Source organism: Symphodus melops (assembly GCF_947650265.1).
Source record: "Symphodus melops genome assembly, chromosome: 17".
Lineage (NCBI taxonomy): Eukaryota > Metazoa > Chordata > Actinopteri > Labriformes > Labridae > Symphodus > Symphodus melops.
The window spans coordinates 11,344,536-11,368,474 of NC_136707.1; the positions used below are offsets into that span (position 1 = coordinate 11,344,536).

The 23,939-nt window shown below is 40.2% G+C and overlaps 3 protein-coding genes across 4 annotated transcripts; 1 reads left to right on the forward strand and 2 right to left on the reverse strand.

The window, feature by feature from the left end:
- The first annotated feature begins 983 nt into the window (after window positions 1–983).
- farsa (phenylalanyl-tRNA synthetase subunit alpha) lies at window positions 984–10,073 on the forward strand. Its single transcript, XM_079367270.1, has 13 exons — window positions 984–1,176; window positions 1,393–1,530; window positions 3,349–3,447; window positions 3,547–3,665; window positions 4,629–4,721; window positions 6,017–6,145; window positions 6,233–6,348; window positions 6,784–6,868; window positions 6,948–7,047; window positions 7,794–7,962; window positions 8,227–8,304; window positions 8,889–9,003; window positions 9,575–10,073. The coding sequence occupies exons 1-13, from the start codon at window positions 1,030–1,032 to the stop codon at window positions 9,678–9,680; spliced, it is 1,494 nt and encodes a 497-aa protein (XP_079223396.1). The 5' UTR covers window positions 984–1,029; the 3' UTR covers window positions 9,681–10,073.
- LOC306838872 (uncharacterized protein) lies at window positions 9,757–14,549 on the reverse strand. 2 transcript variants are annotated; one of them, XM_079367272.1, is made up of 3 exons: window positions 14,132–14,549; window positions 13,647–14,023; window positions 9,757–12,375 (listed from the first exon to the last, which is right to left on the reverse strand). In XM_079367272.1, exons 2-3 carry the CDS (start codon window positions 13,873–13,875, stop codon window positions 12,074–12,076), a joined length of 531 nt encoding a protein of 176 aa, XP_079223398.1. In that variant the 5' UTR covers window positions 13,876–14,023; window positions 14,132–14,549; the 3' UTR covers window positions 9,757–12,073. The 2 variants fall into 2 exon arrangements, with proteins under 2 accessions (XP_079223398.1, XP_079223397.1); XM_079367271.1 differs by having other exon boundaries at window positions 13,647–14,549.
- A 2,238-nt stretch (window positions 14,550–16,787) lies between these two features.
- On the reverse strand, window positions 16,788–23,852 carry LOC306838589 (glutaryl-CoA dehydrogenase, mitochondrial-like). The gene is made up of 12 exons (XM_079366873.1): window positions 23,747–23,852; window positions 23,037–23,152; window positions 22,530–22,562; window positions 22,294–22,434; window positions 22,081–22,143; window positions 21,565–21,735; window positions 21,276–21,405; window positions 18,447–18,663; window positions 18,185–18,288; window positions 17,905–18,030; window positions 17,579–17,739; window positions 16,788–17,411 (listed from the first exon to the last, which is right to left on the reverse strand). Exons 2-12 carry the CDS (start codon window positions 23,137–23,139, stop codon window positions 17,338–17,340), a joined length of 1,323 nt encoding a protein of 440 aa, XP_079222999.1. The 5' UTR covers window positions 23,140–23,152; window positions 23,747–23,852; the 3' UTR covers window positions 16,788–17,337.
- Window positions 23,853–23,939: the final 87 nt, after the last annotated feature.

The window sequence follows — 23,939 nt, forward strand, 5'->3', positions numbered from 1 at the left end:
AATGGCTGCTGTAGTCTGACTAAGTTAGGCCCCATAGGCATTGATCAATGAAGCTGCCGAGTTCTAATGTAAATGCCGTAAGCCCCCAGTATGGCATAAAGGTGATAGATACGCATATTACGTTATCACGTTTTCTTGTTATTCATCGCGCCCAGAACTTGTACTGCGCAGTTGTACAGAGTGTGCCAAGTGAGAAGCCATGGCATGAGAACCGGTGAAATAAACATGCTGAAAGGCTAAAGAAAAAGTTCCGTCTCTGTCATCAATACTCCGAGTTCATTACTGGTGAACCTGCAAAGCTCAACAGTTATAACAAAAAAGACGAATTTGAGCCTGAAAGAAAAACAAAAAGTTCAAAACTCAGTTTATGAAAAATGTAAGGGGGATTTCGTTTTAATTGATTTTTTTTAAAATAATTTTTGTTAAGGATAATCCCCTTGACCAATCTGATACTGTCTGCACATTTGCTGAGCTCAAGGCTTAAAGATGAAGGGGGAAAATGATGTTAAGTGTCTTGATATAAGTTGTTATGACTGATACTATTTTGATTCATTAAATGATTGATTTACATACATGCTGTCAAGAACAAGCACATGTTGTCGTTAATTATCCAATTAGCTAAAAACAGCATTTTATGACGTAATGCCTTCCATCCTCTCGCATTTCTCCTTTTCACTCCTGGTTCCAACATCCAACATGCTGAACCTTTATACTTCCAAAAAATGCTTTACAAACCAATGACTCACATTACAGTGGCAAAAACAAATACAGGCAAAGAATAATGTCGTTTGAAGTTTTGTACATACAGTCAGCATTAACTGACAATTAGATTTGCATTCATTAATATTCGTCCAGAACTGCAAAGCTGGAAAATATTACTAACATAAACGTTATTAAATTTTATTCCTAAAGTTCACAATACCCTTTAATACACCTGCTCGTTTTTATTTATTTATTTTCGTACGTATTTTGGTCTTTCGGCGAAGCAACGTCACATCCGGTCTCTTTCGGGCTTTGCACTGCTCCAGCATGGCGGACACCGGTGTGGTGGAGACGCTTCTGCGGCGGATTGAGAAGGTGGACGATGGCGTGGACAGCCTGGAAGCGGCAAGCAGCCTCGGGGTCGATCACCAGGTCATCGTCGGTGCCGTGAAGAGTCTGCAGGCTCTCGGCGACGTGAGTTTCAGGGGTTTAGAAGCAACGGAAGTTAGCCTGTCAACCTCAACAATGTGTTTGTGATTTGACTGATGCAATACGGACGACAGGTTTTCATAGACAAGAAAAGTATATACCACCAGCTATAAAATGTGTTGAATTAATCACATTTAAGTGCATTGAATGTTGAAATCACAGTTAAATAGCCGTCAGTGGTAATCTTTCTCCCATGTTCAGGTCATCTCAGCCGAGTTGCGTTCCTCCAAACACTGGGAGCTGACGGATGAGGGCAAGGAGATAGCCGAGCAGGGCAGTCATGAAGCCCGGGTATTCAGCTCCATCCCACCGGAGGGCTTGTCTCAAAGTGATCTCATGGTGAGTGCTACATACAGATTGCGATGTGACATGCAGACTGAGGTACATAACAGTGAAAGTCAGGAACCCCCCCCCCCATACCTGATCACAGCAACAGAATCACACACACACAAGTCTAACATTTGAATAAGAAAGTGTTTATTTGCTTCATATACTGTTCACTTTGACCTCTTTTTGCTCCCAGTTAAGTTTACTGCTTTGTAAATTCCTCACTCTATATTAATTAAAGAGTGAGAAAAAAAGTGCTTTCAAACTAATTACACTACTCACAATAAGTTAGGGATATTTTTATTATTGTGAGGTCCTCAGTGAGTTTCATACATAAGGTGTTTGTTTCACCTCAGTCCTTTTTGGGATAGGGAGGAAATTGTATTAGGGTGACACCTCATTTTGTGTTTTCCACATAATGGTCTCACTGTGTACAGTGCACCTTACATATTAAAATACAAAAAGACAAGCCTTTTCAATGTGGCATCAATTTTAACATTCTAGGGGTATAAAAAGCTTGGATTGTCAGTAAGTCATTGAATTAGTTTAATTCAATTAAAAAAACTTCATTTGTCCCTGGGGGGCAATTCAAAGGCGCACAGATCTGTAAATGAATGACAGTGCAGCTATAATCTCATCATTCAAGCAGCCATGAACACGCAAAGTAACGGACGAGCAGCACCACCTTGTCATAGTGCGCCTTCAGGTCAGTAGTAGGCAGTCAGATGTTGCTCGCGAACTTTGTGTCTCAAAGTGTCATCAGCCGACTTGCAGCAAGACACAGAACTACTGGCAGTGTTCAAAACAGACCCAGGAGTGGAGCCCAACGAGTGATGGACCGCAATGATGACCAGTACCTAAGGACCTCTGCACTCAGACACCGTTATGCTACAGGCCAGTTTACGAGAAGTGAGGGGGCAATAGGGTTTCCAGACAAACCATTCGCAACTGACTCCACACTGCCTTGGCTTTAATGCCAGATGACCGTTGCAGGTGACTCCGCTGACACCAAGACACCGCCGTGGCAGTTAACAGTGGGCACAAGACCATGTGACCTGGACAATGCAGCAGTGGTCTACCGTCTGGGAAAGCATCACCAGTCAGCGCAAAAGAGATTTGGTGATTGTAGATGTTACTGCATGTTCTTACCTCAGAGACATCAAAGAACCCATCATGATAATTCCAACACACCCCAAACTGTCTGTTCATGGATGATAATGCTCCACCACATCGTACCACATTGTCACAGCTCGACTTCAGGAAGTCGCAGTGCCTCATATGGCCAGAACTGTCCCCTGACCTGAACCCCATAAGGCACGTCTGGGACCAGCTGAAGCAGCGACTGGACGCTCGTACTCTAGGTGACCTGGCAGAACAGCGTGGAGGAGTGGAACGCAACATCACGAGGCTAGTTAGGAGCATGAGACGTCGCTGTCATTGCGGCAAATGGTGTAAACACCCGCTATTGACTTTGTCAATTGTGGGTATTTGGGGCTATCTTTTGTTATTGTCCAAATTGTTGGGGTAATAAATATTGCACTAATGAAGATGGTGGTTCTCATTGATTAATAGTAACATCAAAGAGAACTATTACTTCTTTCATTAAAATTACGACCAGAAGGAAAAGCACTCGTGTAAATAACAGTATCCCAAACTTATTGTGAGTAGTGTATATTTAATCATTCTGTTTTCTGTACTTTATTTATTATTGTATTCAATATGTTTGGTACCCTCTGATTTTCTTTAAGTGATTATTGTCATTGATAAGACTGTAAATATCTGATATTTTTGTTGACATTTTTGCAACTGTCTGTGTTTTTCCTTGTGCAGAAGCTATCCTTTGGGAAGATCGGCTTCAGCAAGGCCATGTCCAACAAGTGGATCAAAGTGGACAAGGCTCACGAGGGCGGCCCGAGGATATTCAAGGCTGTATGTAAACGTCATCTGTTATCATGGCTTTTTTTTTTACCTGCAGAGGCCAATCGCAAATCTATATGTTTGTTTTTTTGTTCACGTGTTGGTCACCAGGTTGAGAGCATCAAAGACCAAGTGAGAGAGAAGCTGCTGTTGGTACAGAAAAGTAGCGGCTCTCAACTGGAGGAGAAAGAAAAGAACGAGCTGAAAAAAAGAAAGCTGCTCTCTGAAGTGTAAGTGTAAGCAGATTTTGTTTTTATTGAAAGAAGAGATACTTTAGTTCCAATGTATGCATACTATGAAGTGTTGCTGGAGGCAATCAGCCCAGCAGCTTTAGACAAGATAAAAATAAAAACAATCGGATAATAGATAGAAGAAACAGTGTTATGTCATTATTTTTTTTATGTACTTCAATACTTTTTTCTTCCAAATTTAAAGAAACAGAAACATTATTTTTTTCTACCAGTAGGTGGTAGTAGAAGTTTTTTTTTTTTTTTTTTTTTAATTTGTTAGGTGAATTCATAGATAAAACTTGTACATGTGCAGCTTGAGACAACAGGTTCCTTTGAGAGGCCTGGTGGGAACCTATTGATGCATTCTGTTCATGCTGGTTGTACTTATTAAGAGCAGTTAAATTGCTCTGTAAGTTGCTTCTTTTGAGAAGCTGCAGCTCCTCTACAAACCTAATTTTAAGTCTAAGTGTAGGACTCCACACTAGTCTAATCTCTATAAGTGACTTTTACTGCAAACTTAAGGTAAGTCAGATATTCAGTTTTGTTAGTGTTTTTTTTTCTCTGTTTAAAACCCAGGACAAACCCTTCTCCCGTAGGTTTAGTTAAATCATCAATATGCTAGTGTGTATGTGTCGGTTAAAACCTTGCAAAACAAAGTTGTAAATGATTCCCTCTTGGGGTTTGCGTGTCTCTTTAATCTGAAACTGATCGTTGTTCATTGGACAGCTCTGGATCAGATCCTTAACTTCTGCCTCTGTTTATACAGTCTATTTAAACTCACACTACCAACTATCACATCACCCCAAAATAAATTGAAAATTCAATTCATCCATTCAACCTGTTGACATATAAGTAAAAGATGCTCACTCATAAACTGGAGCCCGGGCCTCAGATGATTGTGGCTGATCTCACTAAACATCTTTCTTAGGAGGTGTTCACCGCATTTCTTTTCTCTGTGTTCAGGACTGTGAAGTCATACTGGATGTCCAAGGGTAACTCCTTCAGCACCACCATCACCAAACAGGAGACGGAGCTCACCCCTGAGATGATCGCAAAGTGAGTGGAGCTGCTACTTTCGAAATGGAATAATCCTTGACGTTGTCTGCGTAGACTCGATAATGTGTCCCGTCTGCCCTCACCTTACCTGTCAGTGGTGCTGTGAAGGACCTCAGACAGAAGACACAGAGAAACATCGGCCCATCAAAGGGGACAAGTCCAAAGTGGGGGACTTTGTCCTAAAGGCAGGGCTGGACAAAATAGTTGTGATACTAAATCAGGCACATTATGATGAAACAATCAGGTAAAAAAAAAAGTAATGGTTAGATGATTGATGATCAATGCTGAAGGTAAATATTAGCAGAATTTTTAAAAGCTCTTACTTCAGGTTTTCATATCATGGAGTCAAAGCAGCATTCAATGATGTTGCGTATTCAAGATTAAATTGATTCAGACTCGATGTGCTAAAATGAGTTTTTGAGGAACGTTGGGTTCTGTTTCTGGACAGTAGAAAAAATCTTTGACGATTCGGAGTGCAATGTTCTGTTTGGTCACTCCTGACCGTCACAGTTCGGTGCATGCAGTCATGCAACACTGAATGGAGGAAAAAGACAATCACACATGGCAGTGTCCTCAACTCAATCTATGTGTTGGTAATACTCATAGCCAATAGCTATTGAAAACAACGAAGAAGAAGCAGACGCAACAAAACAAGAAAGAAAAGGCTAATAAAGCAAGATGACACAGTAGAGCTAATTGACTCATCTGCTTCTAAATTTCGGTGCGGTATGTCATTGGAAATGTGCTAAACATGTTAAGTATAAATCATCATCACCCAGATGTGCTGATCACCCGATCGAAGCAAAAGAAAACAGGTGTTTAGTAAGTTATGCCTGGTGTTGGGCCACCGGTAGCCTAGCGGTTATGACGCGCGCCCCATGTATGGAGTCATTAGTCCTTAGCGCAGCGCCTGTGGGTTCAACCTGGGCCCTTTGCTGCATGTAGTCCCCTCTCTCTCCTCCCAAAATGTCCTGTCTCTCTTCAGCTGTCCCATTCAATAAAGGCAAAAAAAAGGGCCACAAGAAAAGAATGGGGGGAAAAAACAATTCATCCCGGATGCTTTTACAAAAGCCTCTGTATGAGCAGAGAAAGCTAATTGCATTTTGAACATTGAAAGTGTCCCAAACTGGTTAAAATGTGTCCACCTGTGCTCACGTAAGCCAGTCTGAACACAAGCACTTACTGAGCATGAGCTGTCCGCTGCAGCCATCGACGCACTACTTTTTTTTCCTTTCTTTTTTTTCTAATTTTTCATCAGCAGCTCGTCTTTAGCCTCGTGTTGTGTTGTCTTTTAGTGGCAGCTGGAAGGAGAAGAAATTTAAGCCCTACAACTTTCAGGCCCTGGGTGTGGCCCCCGACTGTGGACATCTGCACCCGCTGATGAAGGTGCGAACTCAGTTTAGGCAGATCTTCCTGGAGATGGGGTAAGTTTGTGTTAATATCGCGAAGAAAAAAAACGTTTCCTTCCTCAGTTACATACAGAACAAAATTAACACACTTGCTTTGTGTAGCTTCACAGAGATGCCGACCAACAACTTCATAGAGAGCTCTTTCTGGAACTTTGACTCCCTGTTCCAGCCTCAGCAGCATCCGGCAAGAGACCAGCATGACACCTTCTTCCTGTCTGGTGTGTTCAACATTTCTCTTTGAGTCCTGTCATCTTAAACTGTATTCAAGTTGTTTTAAAATGCGCACACAAACTGCAGAGCTGGAAACATATGGCTGACGCGTACTTCCAAGTTCTTCGGTTTAATACTTTACTGAAAGTTTTTCTCTTGTTTTTACAGATCCAAAGTAAAATAAAACAGAATGTAAAGCACGGTCAAAGATCAGTGTGCTAACGTAACTCAACAGCTTCTAATAAAACAGTTAAGGCAGCATGCTGTGAGCCTCAACCAATCAGTAGCCAGAGTTGACTGGAGCCTTAATTGCCTTCCACTAAGCATGCTGCACAGGCTTGAACTAAAAACCACTGAAGCACACGAGAGACACTCTATATACTAAATGCATGTTTAAATGGCTCCAACAAAAATAACGTTTTTTACTGGTCGTCTTTTTACAGACCCAGCACTCGCCCATGAGTTCCCGCAGGACTACCTGGAGAGAGTCAAGAAGGTCCACTCAGAGGGAGGCTTCGGCTCCCAAGGGTGAGACCTCATCACATAAAGATGTGAGCCGTGAGTCAGGCTGTGAATCGGTCTTTAATTACCCTCGCTGTCTTTTCAGGTACAAATACGACTGGAAGATAGAGGAGGCTCAGAAGAACATCCTCCGCACTCACACCACAGCAGTCAGCGCACGCATGCTGTACAAACTTGCACAACAGGTGAGATACGAACACACAAGTTGTCATTTCTGCAGGAGGACACCTAGGAGTGTTATTGAGAGGGTTGCAAAGGGGTGGAAAGTCTCTGGAATCTTTCCATGGGAAGTGAAGCTTGGAAATTTTGGAAATATTCCAAATCTTTATTTTTTTAATCATTGGGAATTTATGTGAATTAACTGGAAATTTAGGCTAATTTAATCGACCTATATCATATCCAAGAAAGAATATAAATCTTTTGTTTTGTCCTAAGCAGACATCTATGCAAAATAATACAATAGCATTTTCATAGGTTATTACCCAATAATGTCATCGACACTTGCCTATCTTTATGTAGCCCATGGGCTTAAATGTGTGGCTTCAATAGTCTTTGGTCCAGGGTTCTAGAAATCATCTGTACATGTGATGGAGGAGTGCACAGTGCATGTAGGGGGCGTGGCCTATATTGCCCTGCAGTAAGTTGTGTGCATGTGATTGAGGAAGAGCATAGATAGTCAAGTGTACTTGAATGAAAGCTGGTTGTTTAAGTCAAGATTATGCTAAAATACATTTTCCCCAACTGTATTTAAGTTGCCTATTAAAGGCCAACGTTCATTTTAGTAAATTCAGCCTTTATTCCCATACATTCCTGTTGATTCCCATGGAAAGTTTCCAACTTTGAAAATTCCTGCAATTTTGTAACCCTAGCTATTGAGGTTAAGCATATGTCCTGTTTTGTAATTAACTGTGATGACTATACGGCCCACCAGGAGAAGTTCACCCCGGTCAAATATTTCTCCATCGACCGGGTGTTCAGGAACGAGACTTTGGACGCCACCCATCTTGCGGAGTTCCACCAGATTGAGGGCGTAGTGGCTGACTATGGGCTCACGCTGGGGGACCTGATGGGTATCCTGCATCAGTTCTTCACCAAACTAGGTCAGGAAGCCTCCATACGATGTCACTGGGATTTGCTCAATCATACCTATATAAACAAACTGTTTAGAACTTGGTAAAGTGTGCCAGACACCTAATGTTTTAAAACTACACATATTTGAAACAGGCACCTCCCTAACTGTGACCTATGGGAGAAACACACACACTGATAGTATGCAGTGTTTAGTGTCCACGGAAAGATTTCAGCTGATTTTGGAGATGAAGTTGCCTTTAAGTGTAACTGAGTCTTTCTTTTTTTCATCCAAGGAATTACCAAACTTCGCTTCAAGCCTGCCTACAACCCGTACACAGAGCCCAGCATGGAAGTGTTCAGCTACCACGAAGGTAAATATATTGTAAAGATCAACTGGTGCCATTGAAACACTTTCACTTTAGCCGGTTAGCAGTGGATCAAAATGTTTCAACAAATAACATTTCCTCTCGTTTTCTGTACATTTGTGAACAAAAAAATAGGTGCGACAGCTTTTTGTCTTTGCCAATTTAAAGGTTCTCTGCCATAAAGAGAAATGCATAATGAATACTGTTCTCTTCAAACAGTTTTCCAGGGACCAAATGTTCCTTTGGGCTCCTGACAGTTTGTGTTTAGAGTTATGAACGTATACCAGAGTAAATCTGTAAATTTCTCCAACTTTCCCATTTCTCTACCGAAACTCCATAATGGACCTTTAATTAAAGATGGACAAACAAACTGTTCCTTTGTGGGTTTGCTTGGTGTTATATGGGGGTCTCTTATCTGCTGAAAGCATTGAAACACTTTTTTTTTTTTTAAATTACCTTTTAGTTGTAACAATTTACAAGCAAATCAGCAGCTTCTCTGCTTCTTTAATTGCTCTCTAACTTTTAGAACAATTGTGTGTCATGTTGTGTTTGCTCCATCGCCTTTAGATCATTTATGTCTTTTCATTCAGGACTAAAAAAGTGGGTGGAAGTGGGAAACTCAGGCGTCTTCAGACCGGAGATGCTGCTTCCCATGGGGCTTCCCGAGGACGTGTCAGTCATCGCCTGGGGACTGTCTCTGGAAAGGTGAACACGTGAAACACTATGAATTTGTTACACACAGAGAACATGTAACCCGTGTTTTCTTTTAAATCACTGTTGGCATCTGAAAAATTAGAGCATGTGTGTGATTCAGTCAGTGCTTAGATGTCATCTGTCCTCTGAGCTCACTTTTGACCTACCTTTTAGATAATTATTGATGAGAATTATTCACATTTAAGAATGACATACATGCATGTTTAAATCTCATCTATCAGAGATACTAAAGCTATAATCAGCAATGTCATTATAGACAGTGTTTTTCCTACTGCCCAACATAACCCTTAAAGTCAAGCAACTGCTAGATGTAGAGAATATTTAGTGTTTGAACTGAGCTGTATTCGAGTTTACACCCGTGTTGACCATCATGGCTGATACCTATGGAGCTAAAGAGCTGGGAAGGACTCTGTAATCCCCCCCAGAGTAATCCTCCCTCTTCAGGCCAACCCTCTGTTGTTTTTCCCTGTGACCTCTTGGACCTGTAATTAGACTCATCCCAAACACTTTGGACTCTCCTTGCTACAACTGTTGCTCACTTGGCCTTCTTTTCTCCCTGCAGGCCCACGATGATTAAATACGGCATCAACAACATCAGAGAGCTGGTCGGGCACAAGGTGAACCTACAGATGGTCTACGACAGCCCCATATGTCGACTGGATTCCTGAGCCTCAGCCAACCTCTCTCACTATTTTCATGATTTTTTTGGATGAGCCCACCTTGCCTTTACTCTGTGACACCAAATTTGTGATTCTCACTTTGGAGAGACAACCAACCTGTAGATATTCCCGTTGGACTCAAAGCCAATGTAGCTGAACGTGCGTTTAGTTTTCTCAAAAAGGGACCACATTTAGCTGCACTTAAGGCTTGACCACAAAGAAGCAGCATGTGTGTGGACTTTCTGTGAAACACACTGACGTTGCAAAACATCAGTGCAAGTCCTAACTTAAAGGAAAAGCTACTTGTTTTTACATCCTAATGCCCCAGTTATTCAAGCAAACCATCCCAATGTACAGACAAAAACTATAAAATAAAATAAAACACTTTTGTCAAATACAGAATGATGTGTGTATATTTTTCATGAACATATGCTGTACTTTAAGACTAAAGCTCCATCTACAACTTGTTTTTACTGAGCTAACATGTTGAACATCTAGGGTGTGATTATGCATGAGTGGCATAGCTGATTAAACACTTACAGCAGCATATGGAACCAAAACATCTTTAATGGGAGCATTTTCTACTGGAGTCAAAAAGCTTGCATGGAAAAATTCTACAGTAACTACAAGTTATGGCAGAACTGAAGGCTGGACAGTTGTAAAGGATTTTAAGTTTTGTATGTTTGATTTTATTCAGGCACACTTAAGACAAAAAAAGCAGAGCTCACACACTGACAGAATTTCAAGAACAAACAAGCAAAAAGGACAGTTTCTGATTTTCTTTACTTTGACTCAATGTGTATATATAATGAGACTTCTGAAGAAATCAAGAAAATGCCATTTAAAGATATCGGAAGAATGCATAGTTGGTGATGAATAAAAAGTTCAATACTTGGTCCTGATGCACCAGTATGGATGTTTGTAAATTCAAGCATGGAGAATTACATTTTATCCTCTTCTCAACCCATGCATGTCCAATATGTACTTGCCCTCAGTGTTGTTGGACACTAGATTTCTCTATGGCAAGAACATATCAGCAATTATTTAACCTTAGCTTAAAAAAATGTGAGTTTGAATATTTGGCATTGTTCACAGGATTTCACAGATGTTGCTCTCTTTCTAAGAATGTGTGACTTCTTCGGTCAACTTATTTCTGCCTATCTTAACCCTTCAATTCTCTGTTTATCTTTCATCCAATAAAAGCAAACCGTAATATTTTGTTTATCTTGCTGTGCCAGACTCAAGTTGAAAGACAGGTCAGTGCTTCAATTAACTCACTAAGCCATCATTGCAAGCACAGTCTGGAGGACAATGGTTAGACAGGAGACGGTAAACTAAATCGATAAAGTCAGCCAGGACATGGCTGCAAAAAGAAGAAGAAGATGCGATTCATACAGTTTTCACACCTTAATAAGTGTAAGAAGACATCTAAGAGCAGGAGCTGTTGTGAGCTGGTATTAGTACTTAACTCACTCCCAGCATGTAGCATAGTTAATACTTTTGTGCTATAAGCTTCACTGATAGGCTCAGCGAACCAGGCAAGAAAAACCTCGAGGACGCGTGACACCTGCGAGACAGGTTGCAGGATAAAGTCGAGTTGTGTACAAGTTGAATTGCTGGAACTCTGTTAAATCCTCCTCTTAAGCTAATCCCTTGGTGTCTTGAAATAACATTTTACTGAAGTGCGCAGAGACCGCCAGCTGGTTGGCTTTACAGGTTGGACGCAGCTTTGTTCTTGTGATAAAATAGCAACCTCTAGTAAGGCTATCAACTTTTGAGGCTCTTTCGAAAAGTACAAACAGTGTTAACTGTTGTGAACCTGTGAGCATGTGTTATCTAGTTTTGCACAAGTGGATATTTGTACACAATTACATGTCATGTTGCATAAGTCACCAAAAATAAATAAAAACGTACGGTTTTTTTCTCACATTTTATACTACTGTGAGGAGAAAAAAACATAAATAAACCCAACACGTAATATTCCCTCAATTCAATCAACTTGATCTCAAAGCTTCTCCCTGAAGCTCAGGCACACAAAGATGCAAAGACAGTTTATTCTCCAGTAATCCATCTTGTCCTTTGATTCTAACTTTTTAAATGTTTTTCTTTGACTGTACACATGTTGTGTGAAAGAGGCCACAGGCTTTAGTTGAGTAAGATACTTTTAAGAAACTATTAAAACTGTTCGGGCAAAGGACACAGTAAAATTCATTAAAGGATTTCCCATTGTTACGGTACAGCTGTTGGCTTAAGGGGGAGGAGGGGGCATGAGATGGTGTTTCTACACATTGTATTTGATAATGTTCTCCTAACTGCTACATCAGAGTCACATGTGTCAGAAGTGATCTGGGGGACTAACACAGTTAAGCAGTTTATGGTCTTGGTCCTTATTAAAAAAGAAGTCAGATTTCCTTGGGTGCTTTGATGTCCCTAGCTGTCCCAGGACTCACAGAGAATGACATTGAGCCGTGACTTGTTGGGCTTTGTGTGTGAGGGAAGAATGAGGGGATGTAGGGGATTGCAGCTAGTAGCAAAGGGCTTAATTGAGGGCTTTCATCTTGGGGCAGAGGGATGACCACGTCGTCCTGGTCCCACACATGAAAGGCATTGTGGGCAAACGGGTGCCCTGGAGGAAAGCTGGAGGTCATTCCTTTAGGGTTTTTGTCCTGAATGTCTTCATCCCCCGTCGGACCCAAAACACATTCTAAACAAGGAAGACATGGAATATAGATGTAAAACCACAAATAGCAAAAAGAGAAGAAGTCAGTGGCTGCTGGTGTGTCATAACATTGTCGACTGTACAATATAGACAACACATTTCACCACTGATTCACAACATGTAAGTCAGACAGATCTGCAGGTGATCACGTACAGACTTGGAAGTAGCTCAACTGCTCAAATGATTGATTAAAATTTCACTTTGCGTGACTACTGTGGCTTAATCATCAGTACATGAAAAAATGATAAACAAAACATGTACATTATATTCATTGAATGATGTCAATAGTAAACGTATACTATTTTACATGCTACAGTCAATTAAACATAAAAGTTAAAATAGGTAACTAAACATGAGAAAGATGCCATGTTTGGATAAATGATGAAGTAAAGCTATGTACTTATAATGGCTGAAAAATGCTGAACTTAGCCAGTTTATGATTAAAGGGATGGATAAACAGTTGACAATACTTGCTAAAAGTTATGGGTAAGATGAATGGTTTTAATCATACACTGTTATACAATATAAATTATGGTTTAAATAGATAAAGTAATAAAGAACAGTTAATCTACTTTGTCAGAACAAATTGATAAATGGATCAAAACTATGGTAGGAGAAGGATAAACAGTTGATATAATAAAAGGTTGCTGAAATGTATATTTGAGTTATGGAAAACTGTAAGCTGTCAGAAAGTAAAGGGTAAATAGTTGAAACAGTTAATGGAAAGATAACTGGTGGAATACTGTAGCCCTATAGCTAAAGTAGTCTAATGGGTAAGGCTTAATTGTAATGGAAAAACAGCTGAAATAGTTTTTAAGCACAATTACTGTGTCTGAAATAGTAAGACAAAACTCTAGCCAATCAGTCAAGCCATCAGTTATGTTAATTGGAAAAGTCTACCTTCTATCCACAGAAAAAATAACCAAATCCTCCTTTATATACTAAGGTTTAAAAATATGGAAAAGATAGCCTACTTGTATGTATTTAATACATCAAACTTGAATAAATACCTCGTTAGGATCCAGTGAACATAATTTGATCATGACTGAGTGAGGGGCATATTATCATGATACAGAGAAACTCTGAGGAGAAGGATTTTCAATCAAAGGTAATGTGATTGGCCTAAATCATGACAATGGCTAGGCCTACACCTCGATCTTACATAGAAGCCTTCAACTTTATATGCCACATTATGCCACCGACAGCTTGGTGAATGAAAACACTTTGGCAATAAACAGTTTTCAAAGGTATTATACCTGCTATGTCGATGGCCAGATCCTTAATTAGATGTCCAACAATCGCATAGGCAACTCCAACAACGACCATGGCAGCCATAAGCAGATAAATCACTGCTTTGGGCAAAGGGATGAGGTCCCTCGATTGAGGCTTGTATTGCTTGTACAGTGGTTCGTCTATTGACAGTGAATACGGATGAAGTTGGGATTCGTATGAAGCGTTAAAACCGGTGACATTATAGCCATTCATGGTGATGGACTTTGTATTCCAACTGAAAGTGTTTATCTTTCCGCTACTGCGTTTCCCCTCACTTAAAACTGTAAAGTTGTCTATACATCAGGGATATTCCTTCATAGAAGTAATGCAGAAATTGTTCTGGGAAAGCAGACATCAATTTCTGCAAAGAAAGCAAGAGAAAGAAAAACATGTAACAAAAATGCAGGCAGTTAAAATACGCTTTTCCCTGAAACCTTGTTCCATTAAAAGAGAATGGAGTTGTTCTTACTGAATCTCAAAAGCTACGCAGTTGCAGGCCTACTTCTCGATCTTTGTAAATAAAAGGTGTTCCAGGAGCGACTCCCTCGCTGTCCTTGGTGCTGAAATGATGCGTACGCAGCGCGCGCCTCAGTTGTGGACTTTCTGTTCCGCCCACTTCACCATTCGTCTGACTCCGTCGCAACTGTGTCTACATGCTCGTTTAACACAGGCTTAAGCGTCGCTGGCGACGTGCCCTTAATTCCCTCAAGTTACCGAGAAGTCGTTTTATTGGAATTCAATCATTTAAACTTTCCGATGCTTGGAGAGTCGATTGAGATAATCCAAAGTGTGCAGTTCCCCTGATGCAAGGGCTGCTGTCTGGAGTGTGTCTAGGGACCCTTGAGAAGGGACACTTAAAACATGAGCACACGGATTTAAAATTGTCATCATATTGTCATCACCACAGTATTTACATATACAATAAATTAAAATAGCCTACCATGTGGTTAAGGTCACAGTGTCGCATGTCCAGTGGTCAACATCTAATAAACAATAGTCTTAATGATGCAGTGGTTAAAAATAGACGTTTGACCTTAAAGACCCATGTAAAGCAATTTATCTTGTTTTGTTGTTTTAGTGGATTAGAAATGCTCCGTTGATGTTTCTTGTAAACAAATGTGTTTACATTCTCTCAGTATTAAGATCAGAATCAGATTAGAATTCTTGTCATTGTTCCTCTTCAGTAGCACAACGAATTTAAAAAATAGCAGCTCGTAAAAAAAAAGTTTCCATCCTCAGTCTGATATTGTATAAACTTAGTGACCTGTTGTGTGATGAATACATTCAACATCTAAACATGCTGAACGTTTTCTTGAACATAGCCTTCTTACCACATATAATAATGAATCCCATTGACGTTTGAAGCCCTGGTAAACAAGTTTTCTAATGGATTTGAATCTTTCTTAATCAAGCAAATGCTTTACTCTTGGAAAACACATTCAAGCATTTGTTTTCAGTCAATGTTATTGATACTAAATATTGAGAGTATTGAATATTTCAATTTGAGAACATTATTATCTTATCTTTAATTAACTGTTTTTATTTTTAGCTAATTGTAATTATTTCATTTTTACATTGTACAGAGAGAGCAGTCTACCAAAGTTAAATTCCTTGTGTGTTAAATAAAAATGGCCAATAAAGCTAATTCAGATTCTGTGATTTGGTGCATTTCGCTCAAATGAAGCAGCTTTACTACTTCATTGTGAATGAAGTTCACAATGAAGTAGTGAATGTAGCAGCTTCACTACTTCATTTGATCACATGGCTCAATCCCTGGTGCGTTAGCTTGTTCGTGATAAATTTCCTGGTTAACATCCTCCTGCTGCATTCACACATCAGCTCACTCCAACTCAACCCCAATTTTCCCTGCCAAGGGATTGATAGGAAAATATTTGGTAAAGTCGTCCGTTTGTCTTCACACATGCAGTCCTCTCTAAACATTTTCAGGAAATGTTAATGAGTTTAGTGTAGGTATGAAACCACTTTGACAGAGAAAATAGTTATTCACACAGTAAACTGTAGCAAAGTTAAAGTTTTTAATTGATGGTAATTTGAAAGTTAGAGGACGAGGAACAATTCACAACCATTTTTCTTTCATACTTTGTTCCATGTTCTACATTAAAGGAGCACCATCATCATTTATCATCTTGTATTTTGGTCTAGTCAGAGGATTATGTGTTTGTCTCTTGAGTTCATTGAGGTTATAATCCTGATCATAGTTATCTGAATATTGCTGTCATAGCTGCTGCTAATGACTGGGAGATTATGCGCTTTGTGAATGGATTACTTAGGACACATTTCAATTGCCAGGTGTCAACAGCGCTTCTGAGTCAGTGAGCGAGATACAAGGAGCAGAGGTTGTCTTTCTGTCCATTTCATATCAAATCAGAAGGAAAGCAGCGGGCAAGCCTCCATCACCAAGACAGGACAGAGAACACTATATTCAATCATGGTTTATCTTGCATGTGATCTGTAGCTGCAGTGGACGGCTAATTTCAGGACTGAGAGGTTCAGGAGATCCAGTTATTAGGATTTATAACACACAGGCCAATGGCAGCAGCTCATGACTGGAGCAGTGGGTGGAAGGTCAATGCCTGCCCTCTTCTCCTTTCTCTCCCTAACACCCTGGGATTTGTGCAATAATGAGAGGTATTTAAGACTGCAGATACTTCAAGTATTTTAATAATTTGTTTGATTTATCTACGCCGTTTTAATTGAAGTTTTCAGTTTGTTCAGTGTTATAATCTGTGTTATATGATATTCCTGAATTCACCCCATGTATCTATCTTTCTGCTTGCATATTTCGATTTCAGAATATTTTTAAGTTCATCTTCACCGCAATAAGGAAGCAAACCCTTTTGTTTTTATTAAACTGTATTTAATGGCTAATGGTTACTCTTTAAAGACTGTACCTAAAAACTCAAAAATCACACCAAGTAAAATGCACTGCATATGATTGGCGTTGAACATCATGTTTCAGTGACGATGACTTGTTAGCAGTTTCTCAAACGACTTCCTGTCACAACATTATGACCAAAAGATGTCAGTCTGAACAACATCTAGCTCATCACATTTGCACATAATTCCCCTGAAGACATTTTAAAAAAAAAATTAAACTACATTTTTAATTAAAATAAACTTTTATTGATCAGCATCCTTGACTTCTGGCAAGCCATGCAAAGTAAAGACATCTTGGTTACAGAGCCAGTAAAGTGCAAAAAGTATTTACCGTGCTTACATAAAACAAACTGATCTTGTAAAATACTAGCAGCCATACAATAACACCACTGGTATAATCAGAGTAGTAACATCAAGAGCAGTATCCATTTATGCTGAATGTCTTATTATTACAGTAACATATTAACGTTGCATACATGATGATCAGAAGCATCATGGAGACCTCATTAACAAATAGATACGTTCACTACAGTCGTGTCCATGGAAGTCTATACAATGAATTTGACTTGTTTCAGTACAGCTGGGACATAGTGTAAGGAGATAATTAGAAATCTAGTGTTGTTGAGAATAGAGTAGAAAAATAGCCCTTTTTGAAGTTGAAGAAAAACAAAATCTGCTTTGATATAAATTCCACTTCACAATTTGAAATAATTCGCGGCAGACTTGACATGCATGTCACATTTCTTAGAGAAGACTGCTGTTGTTTGGGAGAGGGATTTATTTGCCCACAGTGAAGGATTGCAGACCGGTGATGACTCTGCCCAGGATCAGAGCGTGGATATCATGAGTGCCTATAGGAGCAGACACCAGACATCAAACAGGATAAACTAGACACAAGTGAATACAAACACTGTCAAACAGAAACTAAAAGAAGGCCATTTCAACTGAACTATTACCGATGCATGCATGTCTAATGTAAAACATGTCCATCTTAAACCCACTTCTTCCAATGTCTCACCTTCATAAGTGTTCACAGCCTCTAGGTTCATAACGTGGCGGATGATGTGGTACTCATCTGAGATGCCATTTCCTCCCAGCATGTCTCTGGCCTGCCTGACAATGTCGAGCGCTTTACCGCAGCTGTTCCTCTTCAGCATGGATATCATTTCAGGGGCTGCTCTGTGAACAAAGTGTAAGATTTTCTGCATTAGTTTGGGAAATACTAGCTTCGGGAATGACCCTTTGGAACAGGCTGAAAAATGTAACACAGAATGGGGAATGGGAATTTGTACAAATGTTACAGTTACAGTACATCATGCCATAGTTTAAGAAAGTAGTTTTTACTTGTTTTGATCGATGAGTCGCCCCAGCTGCAGACAGGACTGAAGGCCAATGGTAATCTCAGTCAGCATGTCGGCCATTTTTTTCTGGATCAGCTGATTCCTTGCCAGTGGTACTCCGAACTGGATTCTGGTGAAGGAAAAAAACAACTTGTTGGTGTCGTGGATGCAACATGAACCTATAGAGACGGTTTCAGAGACTAACACACATTTTCATCTGGTGTCAAATATGGAATTGAACAATTGCAAAGAAATATGACATCACACAAGTTTGGACATCAGACCTGTCGAGTGTGTACTGTCGAGCTGCATGGAAACAGAACTCTGCAGCACCCAACGCTCCCCATGCAATACCATAACGAGCGTTGTTCAGACAGCCAAAAGGACCCTGGAAGAAGCAAAAGAAGTGTGATAAGCCATTACTGCTGTGCATCCTGTGAATGTTTTTCAAAGAAGGACGCAGTGAGCCAATAATCCAAGTAAAACCCAATCTAGCTGACATCCCTAAAAACTGAGGTAAAAATATCATACTTTCAGTGCACTCACCCCCAGGCCCGAGACGTTAGGCAGTAAGTTCTCTTCAGGAACCTCCACCTCATCCATGAGGATCATACCTGTGGCCGAGGCTCTCAAGGAGAATTTCCCCTCAATCTTTGGTGTTGAGAAGCCCTTCATGCCACGCTCCAAAATAAAGCCTCTGATCTTCCCATCATCACATTTAGCCCAGACAACGGCAATATCTGCCACTGGCGAGTTGGTGATCCTGAAGATGGAAGAAAAGGAAGACGTCAGGGAGATGCATTTATGTCACACCGATGCCCTATGGTTTTAAACAAACTGAGCTCTATCTTTCTCATGATGACGGGAACTCATTCACAGGAATGTTCTGAAAACTACTTTGCATCAACTCCCAGTACTGTGAACTTTTTTTATTTTTTTTTTATATTTCTTCCAATAATATTATCAATTGTGACCTTAAGCCAAATTGGAGAATTGTTAAATACTATAATACAGTATGGAAAAGTAAAGTAAAGATCACTCTGTGTGGCTCTTAAGTGTAAAGAACTCCACCTTGTGGAGAACGCGTGTAATACACAGAACAAACACCCTGACTTGACAAAAACAAAACATTACACACGGTTGTTTTTTACGACATACGGCACGTTTTTGCTAGCTTGTTATTCTTCCTTCATATATCTGTGGTTGTAGTTTACAACAGTTTAAAACTAATGCACTCAAAATAAATAAATAGATAATGTGTATAACAGTTCTGATTGTGTCCTTATTATTTGCGTGGATACAGACATGATGGCACTTAATTCTACCTTTTAATCTTACTGCTAATCGTTCCCATCAGACACAGCACACTGTTGTGTTGACTGTTTCACACTGACCTGAATAGCCCTCCTTGGCTAAAAATAGCCTTTGCTCAGCCAGTAATGTGAAATAAAATAGCCTGATTTTGAAGCCTGTATTTCTTTTAAAAAGTTCATATAACAAAAACAAAGCAATCAAAGTTCCAGCGTGACGGAGGAAAATGATTATAAAGGTAGCATACAGAAATGTATTATCTTTTCAGTTCCCTTTGTCAATATATACTCAACAAAAATATAAACGCAACACTTTTGTTTTTGCTCCCATTTGTCATGAGATGGACTCAAAGATCTAAAATTCATTCCAGATACACAATATTACCATTTCTCTCAAACATTGTTCATAAATCTGTCTAAATGTGTGATAGTGAGCACTTTTGCTTTGCTGAGACAATCCATCCCACCTCACAGGTGTGCCACATCAAGATGCTCATCAGACACCATGATTAGTGCATAGGTGTACCTTAGACTGTCCACAATAAAAGGCCACCCTGAAATGTGCAGTTTTTGCTTTATTGAGGGTCTGGGGACTCAGAACCAGTCAGTATCTGGTGTGACCACCATTTGCCTCATGCAGTGCAACACATCTTCTTCGCATAGAGTTTATCAGATTGTCAATTGTGGCCTGTGGAATGTTGGTCCACTCCTCTTCAATGGCTGTGCGAAGTTGCTGGATATTAGTGGGAACTGGTACGCGCTGTCGTATACGCCGGTCAAGCACATCCCAAACATGCTCAATGGGTGACATGTCCGGTGAGTATGCTGGCCATGCAAGAACTGGGACATTTTCAGCTTCCAAGAATTGTGTACAGATCCTTGCAACATGGGGCCGTGCATTATCTTGCTGAAACATGAGGTGATGTTCATGGATGTATGGCACAACAATGGGCCTCAGGATCTCATCACGGTATCTCTGTGCATTCAAAATGCCATCAATAAAATGCACCTGTGTTCTTCGTCCATAACAGATGCCTGCCCATACCATAACCCCACCACCACCATGGGCCACTCGATCCACAACATTGACATCAGCAAAGCGCTCACCCACACGACGCCACACACGCTGTCTGCCATCTGCCCTGAACAATGTAAACCGAGATTCATCCGTGAAGAGAACACCTCTCCAACGTGCCAGACGCCATCGAATGTGAGCATTTGCCCACTCAAGTCTGTTACGGCGACGATCTGGAGTCAGGTTAAGACCCCGATGAGGACGACGAGCATGCAGTTGAGCTTCCCTGAGACGGTTTCTGACAGTTTGTGCAGAAATTCTTTGGTTATGCAAACCAATTGTTTCAGCAGCTGTCTGAGTAGCTGGTCTCAGACGATCTTGGAGGTGAACCTGCTGGATGTGGAGGTCCTGGGCTGGTGTGGTTACACGTGGTCTGCGGTTGTGAGGCCGGTTGGATGTACTGCCATATTCTCTGAAACGCCTTTGGAGACGGCTTATGGTGGAGAAATGAACATTCAATGCCCGAGCAACAGATCTGGTTGACATTCCTGCTGTCAGCATGCCAATTGCACGCTCCCTCAATGCTTGCGCCATCTGTGGCATTTTGCTGTGAGACAAAACTGCACATTTCAGAGTGGCCTTTTATTGTGGGCAGTATAAGGTACACCTGTGCACTAATCATGGTGTCTGATGAGCATCTTGATGTGGCACACCTGTGAGGTGGGATGGATTGTCTCAGCAAAGCAAAAGTGCTCACTATCACACATTTAGACAGATTTATGAACAATGTTTGAGAGAAATGGTAATATTGTGTATCTGGAATGAATTTTAGATCTTTGAGTCCATCTCATGACAAATGGGAGCAAAAACAAAAGTGTTGCGTTTATATTTTTGTTGAGTGTAGTTGCAGATAATTCTACTTTATTTCCTGACTTGGGGTTCATTAGAGTCAAATTTGACTTCTACAGTGTCTTTGCCAGTTAGATGTTTCGGTTTGATGTATAAGACGAGAAACAGGTCTGATTTTTTTCTCATGTATTCTCTACTCACCATGTCTTTGAGCCAGAGAGTGTGTAGGTGCGACTGGACGGATTGTATTTGGCTCTGGTTTCCATGCCACTGGGGTCACTCCCATGGTTTGGCTCTGTCAAGCCAAAGCAACCCAGGATCTCTCCACGGGCTGAAAGAGACAGAGAGGGAATGAACCAAGAGCCCAGTCACTTATTGTTTGTCATGATTAATATATCAATACTATATAATTACAGATTCTGATGAATACACTTAACAATGTATTGCTCAAAGGTTTAGTAAAGTCGTTTTCAATGTGTCATCTTCTTACCCAGTTTAGGGAGGTACTTTTGTTTCTGCTCCTCTGTGCCATAGGCGTTAATGGGGTGCATGACCAGCGAAGACTGCACACTCATAACTGAGCGATAGCCGCTGTCCACTTTCTCTACCTCTCTGGCAATCAAACCATAGGCCACATAGCTTGTCCCAGCACAGCCATAACCTATACCAAAAGGACAAAGAAGGCGGGATTAAAATGAGTTTTAATGAAATAAAATGTGAAGTGAGAAGTGAATTAAAGTTAGGAGCTGAAGTGAGCTTTAACGGACTAGAAAAAACATTAGAAACCAAACAACGCAAAAAGATCCTGTGTGCTCATGACTGAAGTCCAGTGAAGTCAGTCTTATATGTGAGGAAAATGTAGTTGTTTAAACAGGTATACATAAACTTAAATGTTTATAATAAACAAAAGTCTTCTCCATTGTGTTTAAATCATCAAAAACTATCTTGGTACATCTGCCTGTGTTATATGAAACCAGTAAGGACTGAATGATGTTTTTGTTTTCACCTTTAATGGTTGGGCCCAGGACACCCATCTCTCCCATCTCAGACACAATTTCTCTGTGGAACACTGAAAGAACCCCCCCACACACACACAAACATACACAGAATCAGCTGCCGCATAAGGTAAGACAGGACAGTTGTGTTCATTTAAATAGAAACCAAGAACATGAACATTTTACAAACAAGCAAACCAAAACAAGTGAATGTGGACGCTTACCTTCGTTTCTGTTTGCCATGGTAATGCGAGGCATGAGTTTCTCTTGGCAGTAGGTCCGGAAGGAGTCTCGGATCATGATCTCGTCCTCTGTTAGCTGACCCTCAAGGTCGAGGGCATCAAGCCAGTTGAACTGGACCTTTGCTGTCAGATGTTCAGAAGAGGAACAAATCAAATGAGGGACTATAACATGAAATCTCTGACCCACATTTTAGAAACAAGGAGCCAGTGACACCTACGTGCTTTAGACTTCTGTTCAGTCTTCTCCGCATCTGTGGAAAATGTAACAAAAAAAAAAGAAGTGAAATAAATGTTTTGATTGAATTTGTTAATAACTTTAAAAAATAAAAAAAAATGTTTTATATATATATATATATATATATATATATATATATAGCATAGTAAAGGGGCTAAACACCAATTTCTTGGAAATTTCCAAATTGAGGCAAATTCCCTTGTTACTTTGCATAGATAGTATTGGCAAATTAACTACAATGTAAGGAACTTTTAAGTTTATTTCTCTGAATCATTTAAAACAATCTTAAACCCTTTCACAATCTGATGTTAAATAAAAGGGCTTCAAATATAACTTACAACCAAATGCTTATTTCCTTAGTTGTTTTTTGTGAATGCTGAAAACCCCATAATGTCACTTGAGCTATTGGATGAACACTTTGCAACTGTGGCAAAGAAAAACCTTCCCTGAAGCAATCTCATCTGAGGGCCAGCGATGGGATCTTACTCACCCCATCTGGCAGCTGCTGCAGTTCCCTGAGCTCTGGAAGCAGAGATAATGGCACATCTCTGAGGGTTTACCAAGAGACGGCACACAGCACTTCTCAATGCCATTGTGAAGATTAACCTGTAAAAAAAAAAAAAAAAGTACAATCTTTGAGTCACTTTTTTTTTTTTTTTTTTTACCTGATAAAAAAGCTAGCAGTGAAAGTAATTTCAACAGTCCCAAATGTCTCACGAAGAGCATCCAGATGATGCTACTTGAGGAACTTGGTTTTCAAATCCTGAATGAAGGTCTGACTAACAGTATCTGTAACTTCTATAACTAAGTAAATGTAAAAGATAGAACTTACTTTGATGTGTGGATTACTTGGAAATGTTACAGCTAGCTTCTCCAGATATTTGTCAGAAACGCACTAACTGGGTACAGTCGAGGCGCTGTCATTTTCACTGATCAATATCAAACTCCTGACGTTACAATATGATTTAAAAGACAGCCAGCCCAGATTTAGCACGCAGCAAAGACAAGCTAGCTCAGTTAACCTGTGTTAGGGTTACGTAAGCTGTAGCTTTAAGCTAACATTACTTACAGACGACAGTTAGCTAAAGACTTTGTGGTCTAACTCTTGAAAGTAAAACTCAGTAATAGCGTACTGTTTAAGCGCTGTATATTAACAGAAGCTGTGAAAAGCATTGTAATGTATGCACAAGAAGTGTTTACCTGTGTTAATAACAGCCCTTGTCCTGGTTTGCACTTTTCCTCTCAGGTTGACACAACGGAGCAACACTAACGTCAAAACACAACCCGACGTCATGACGTAAAGCAAACCAAAGGTGGGGGCGTGTCGTTTCGTCATCATTACTTCTTCTTCTCCAGGGTTCTGACGCATTACTGCCACCCAATGGTTTTAAAT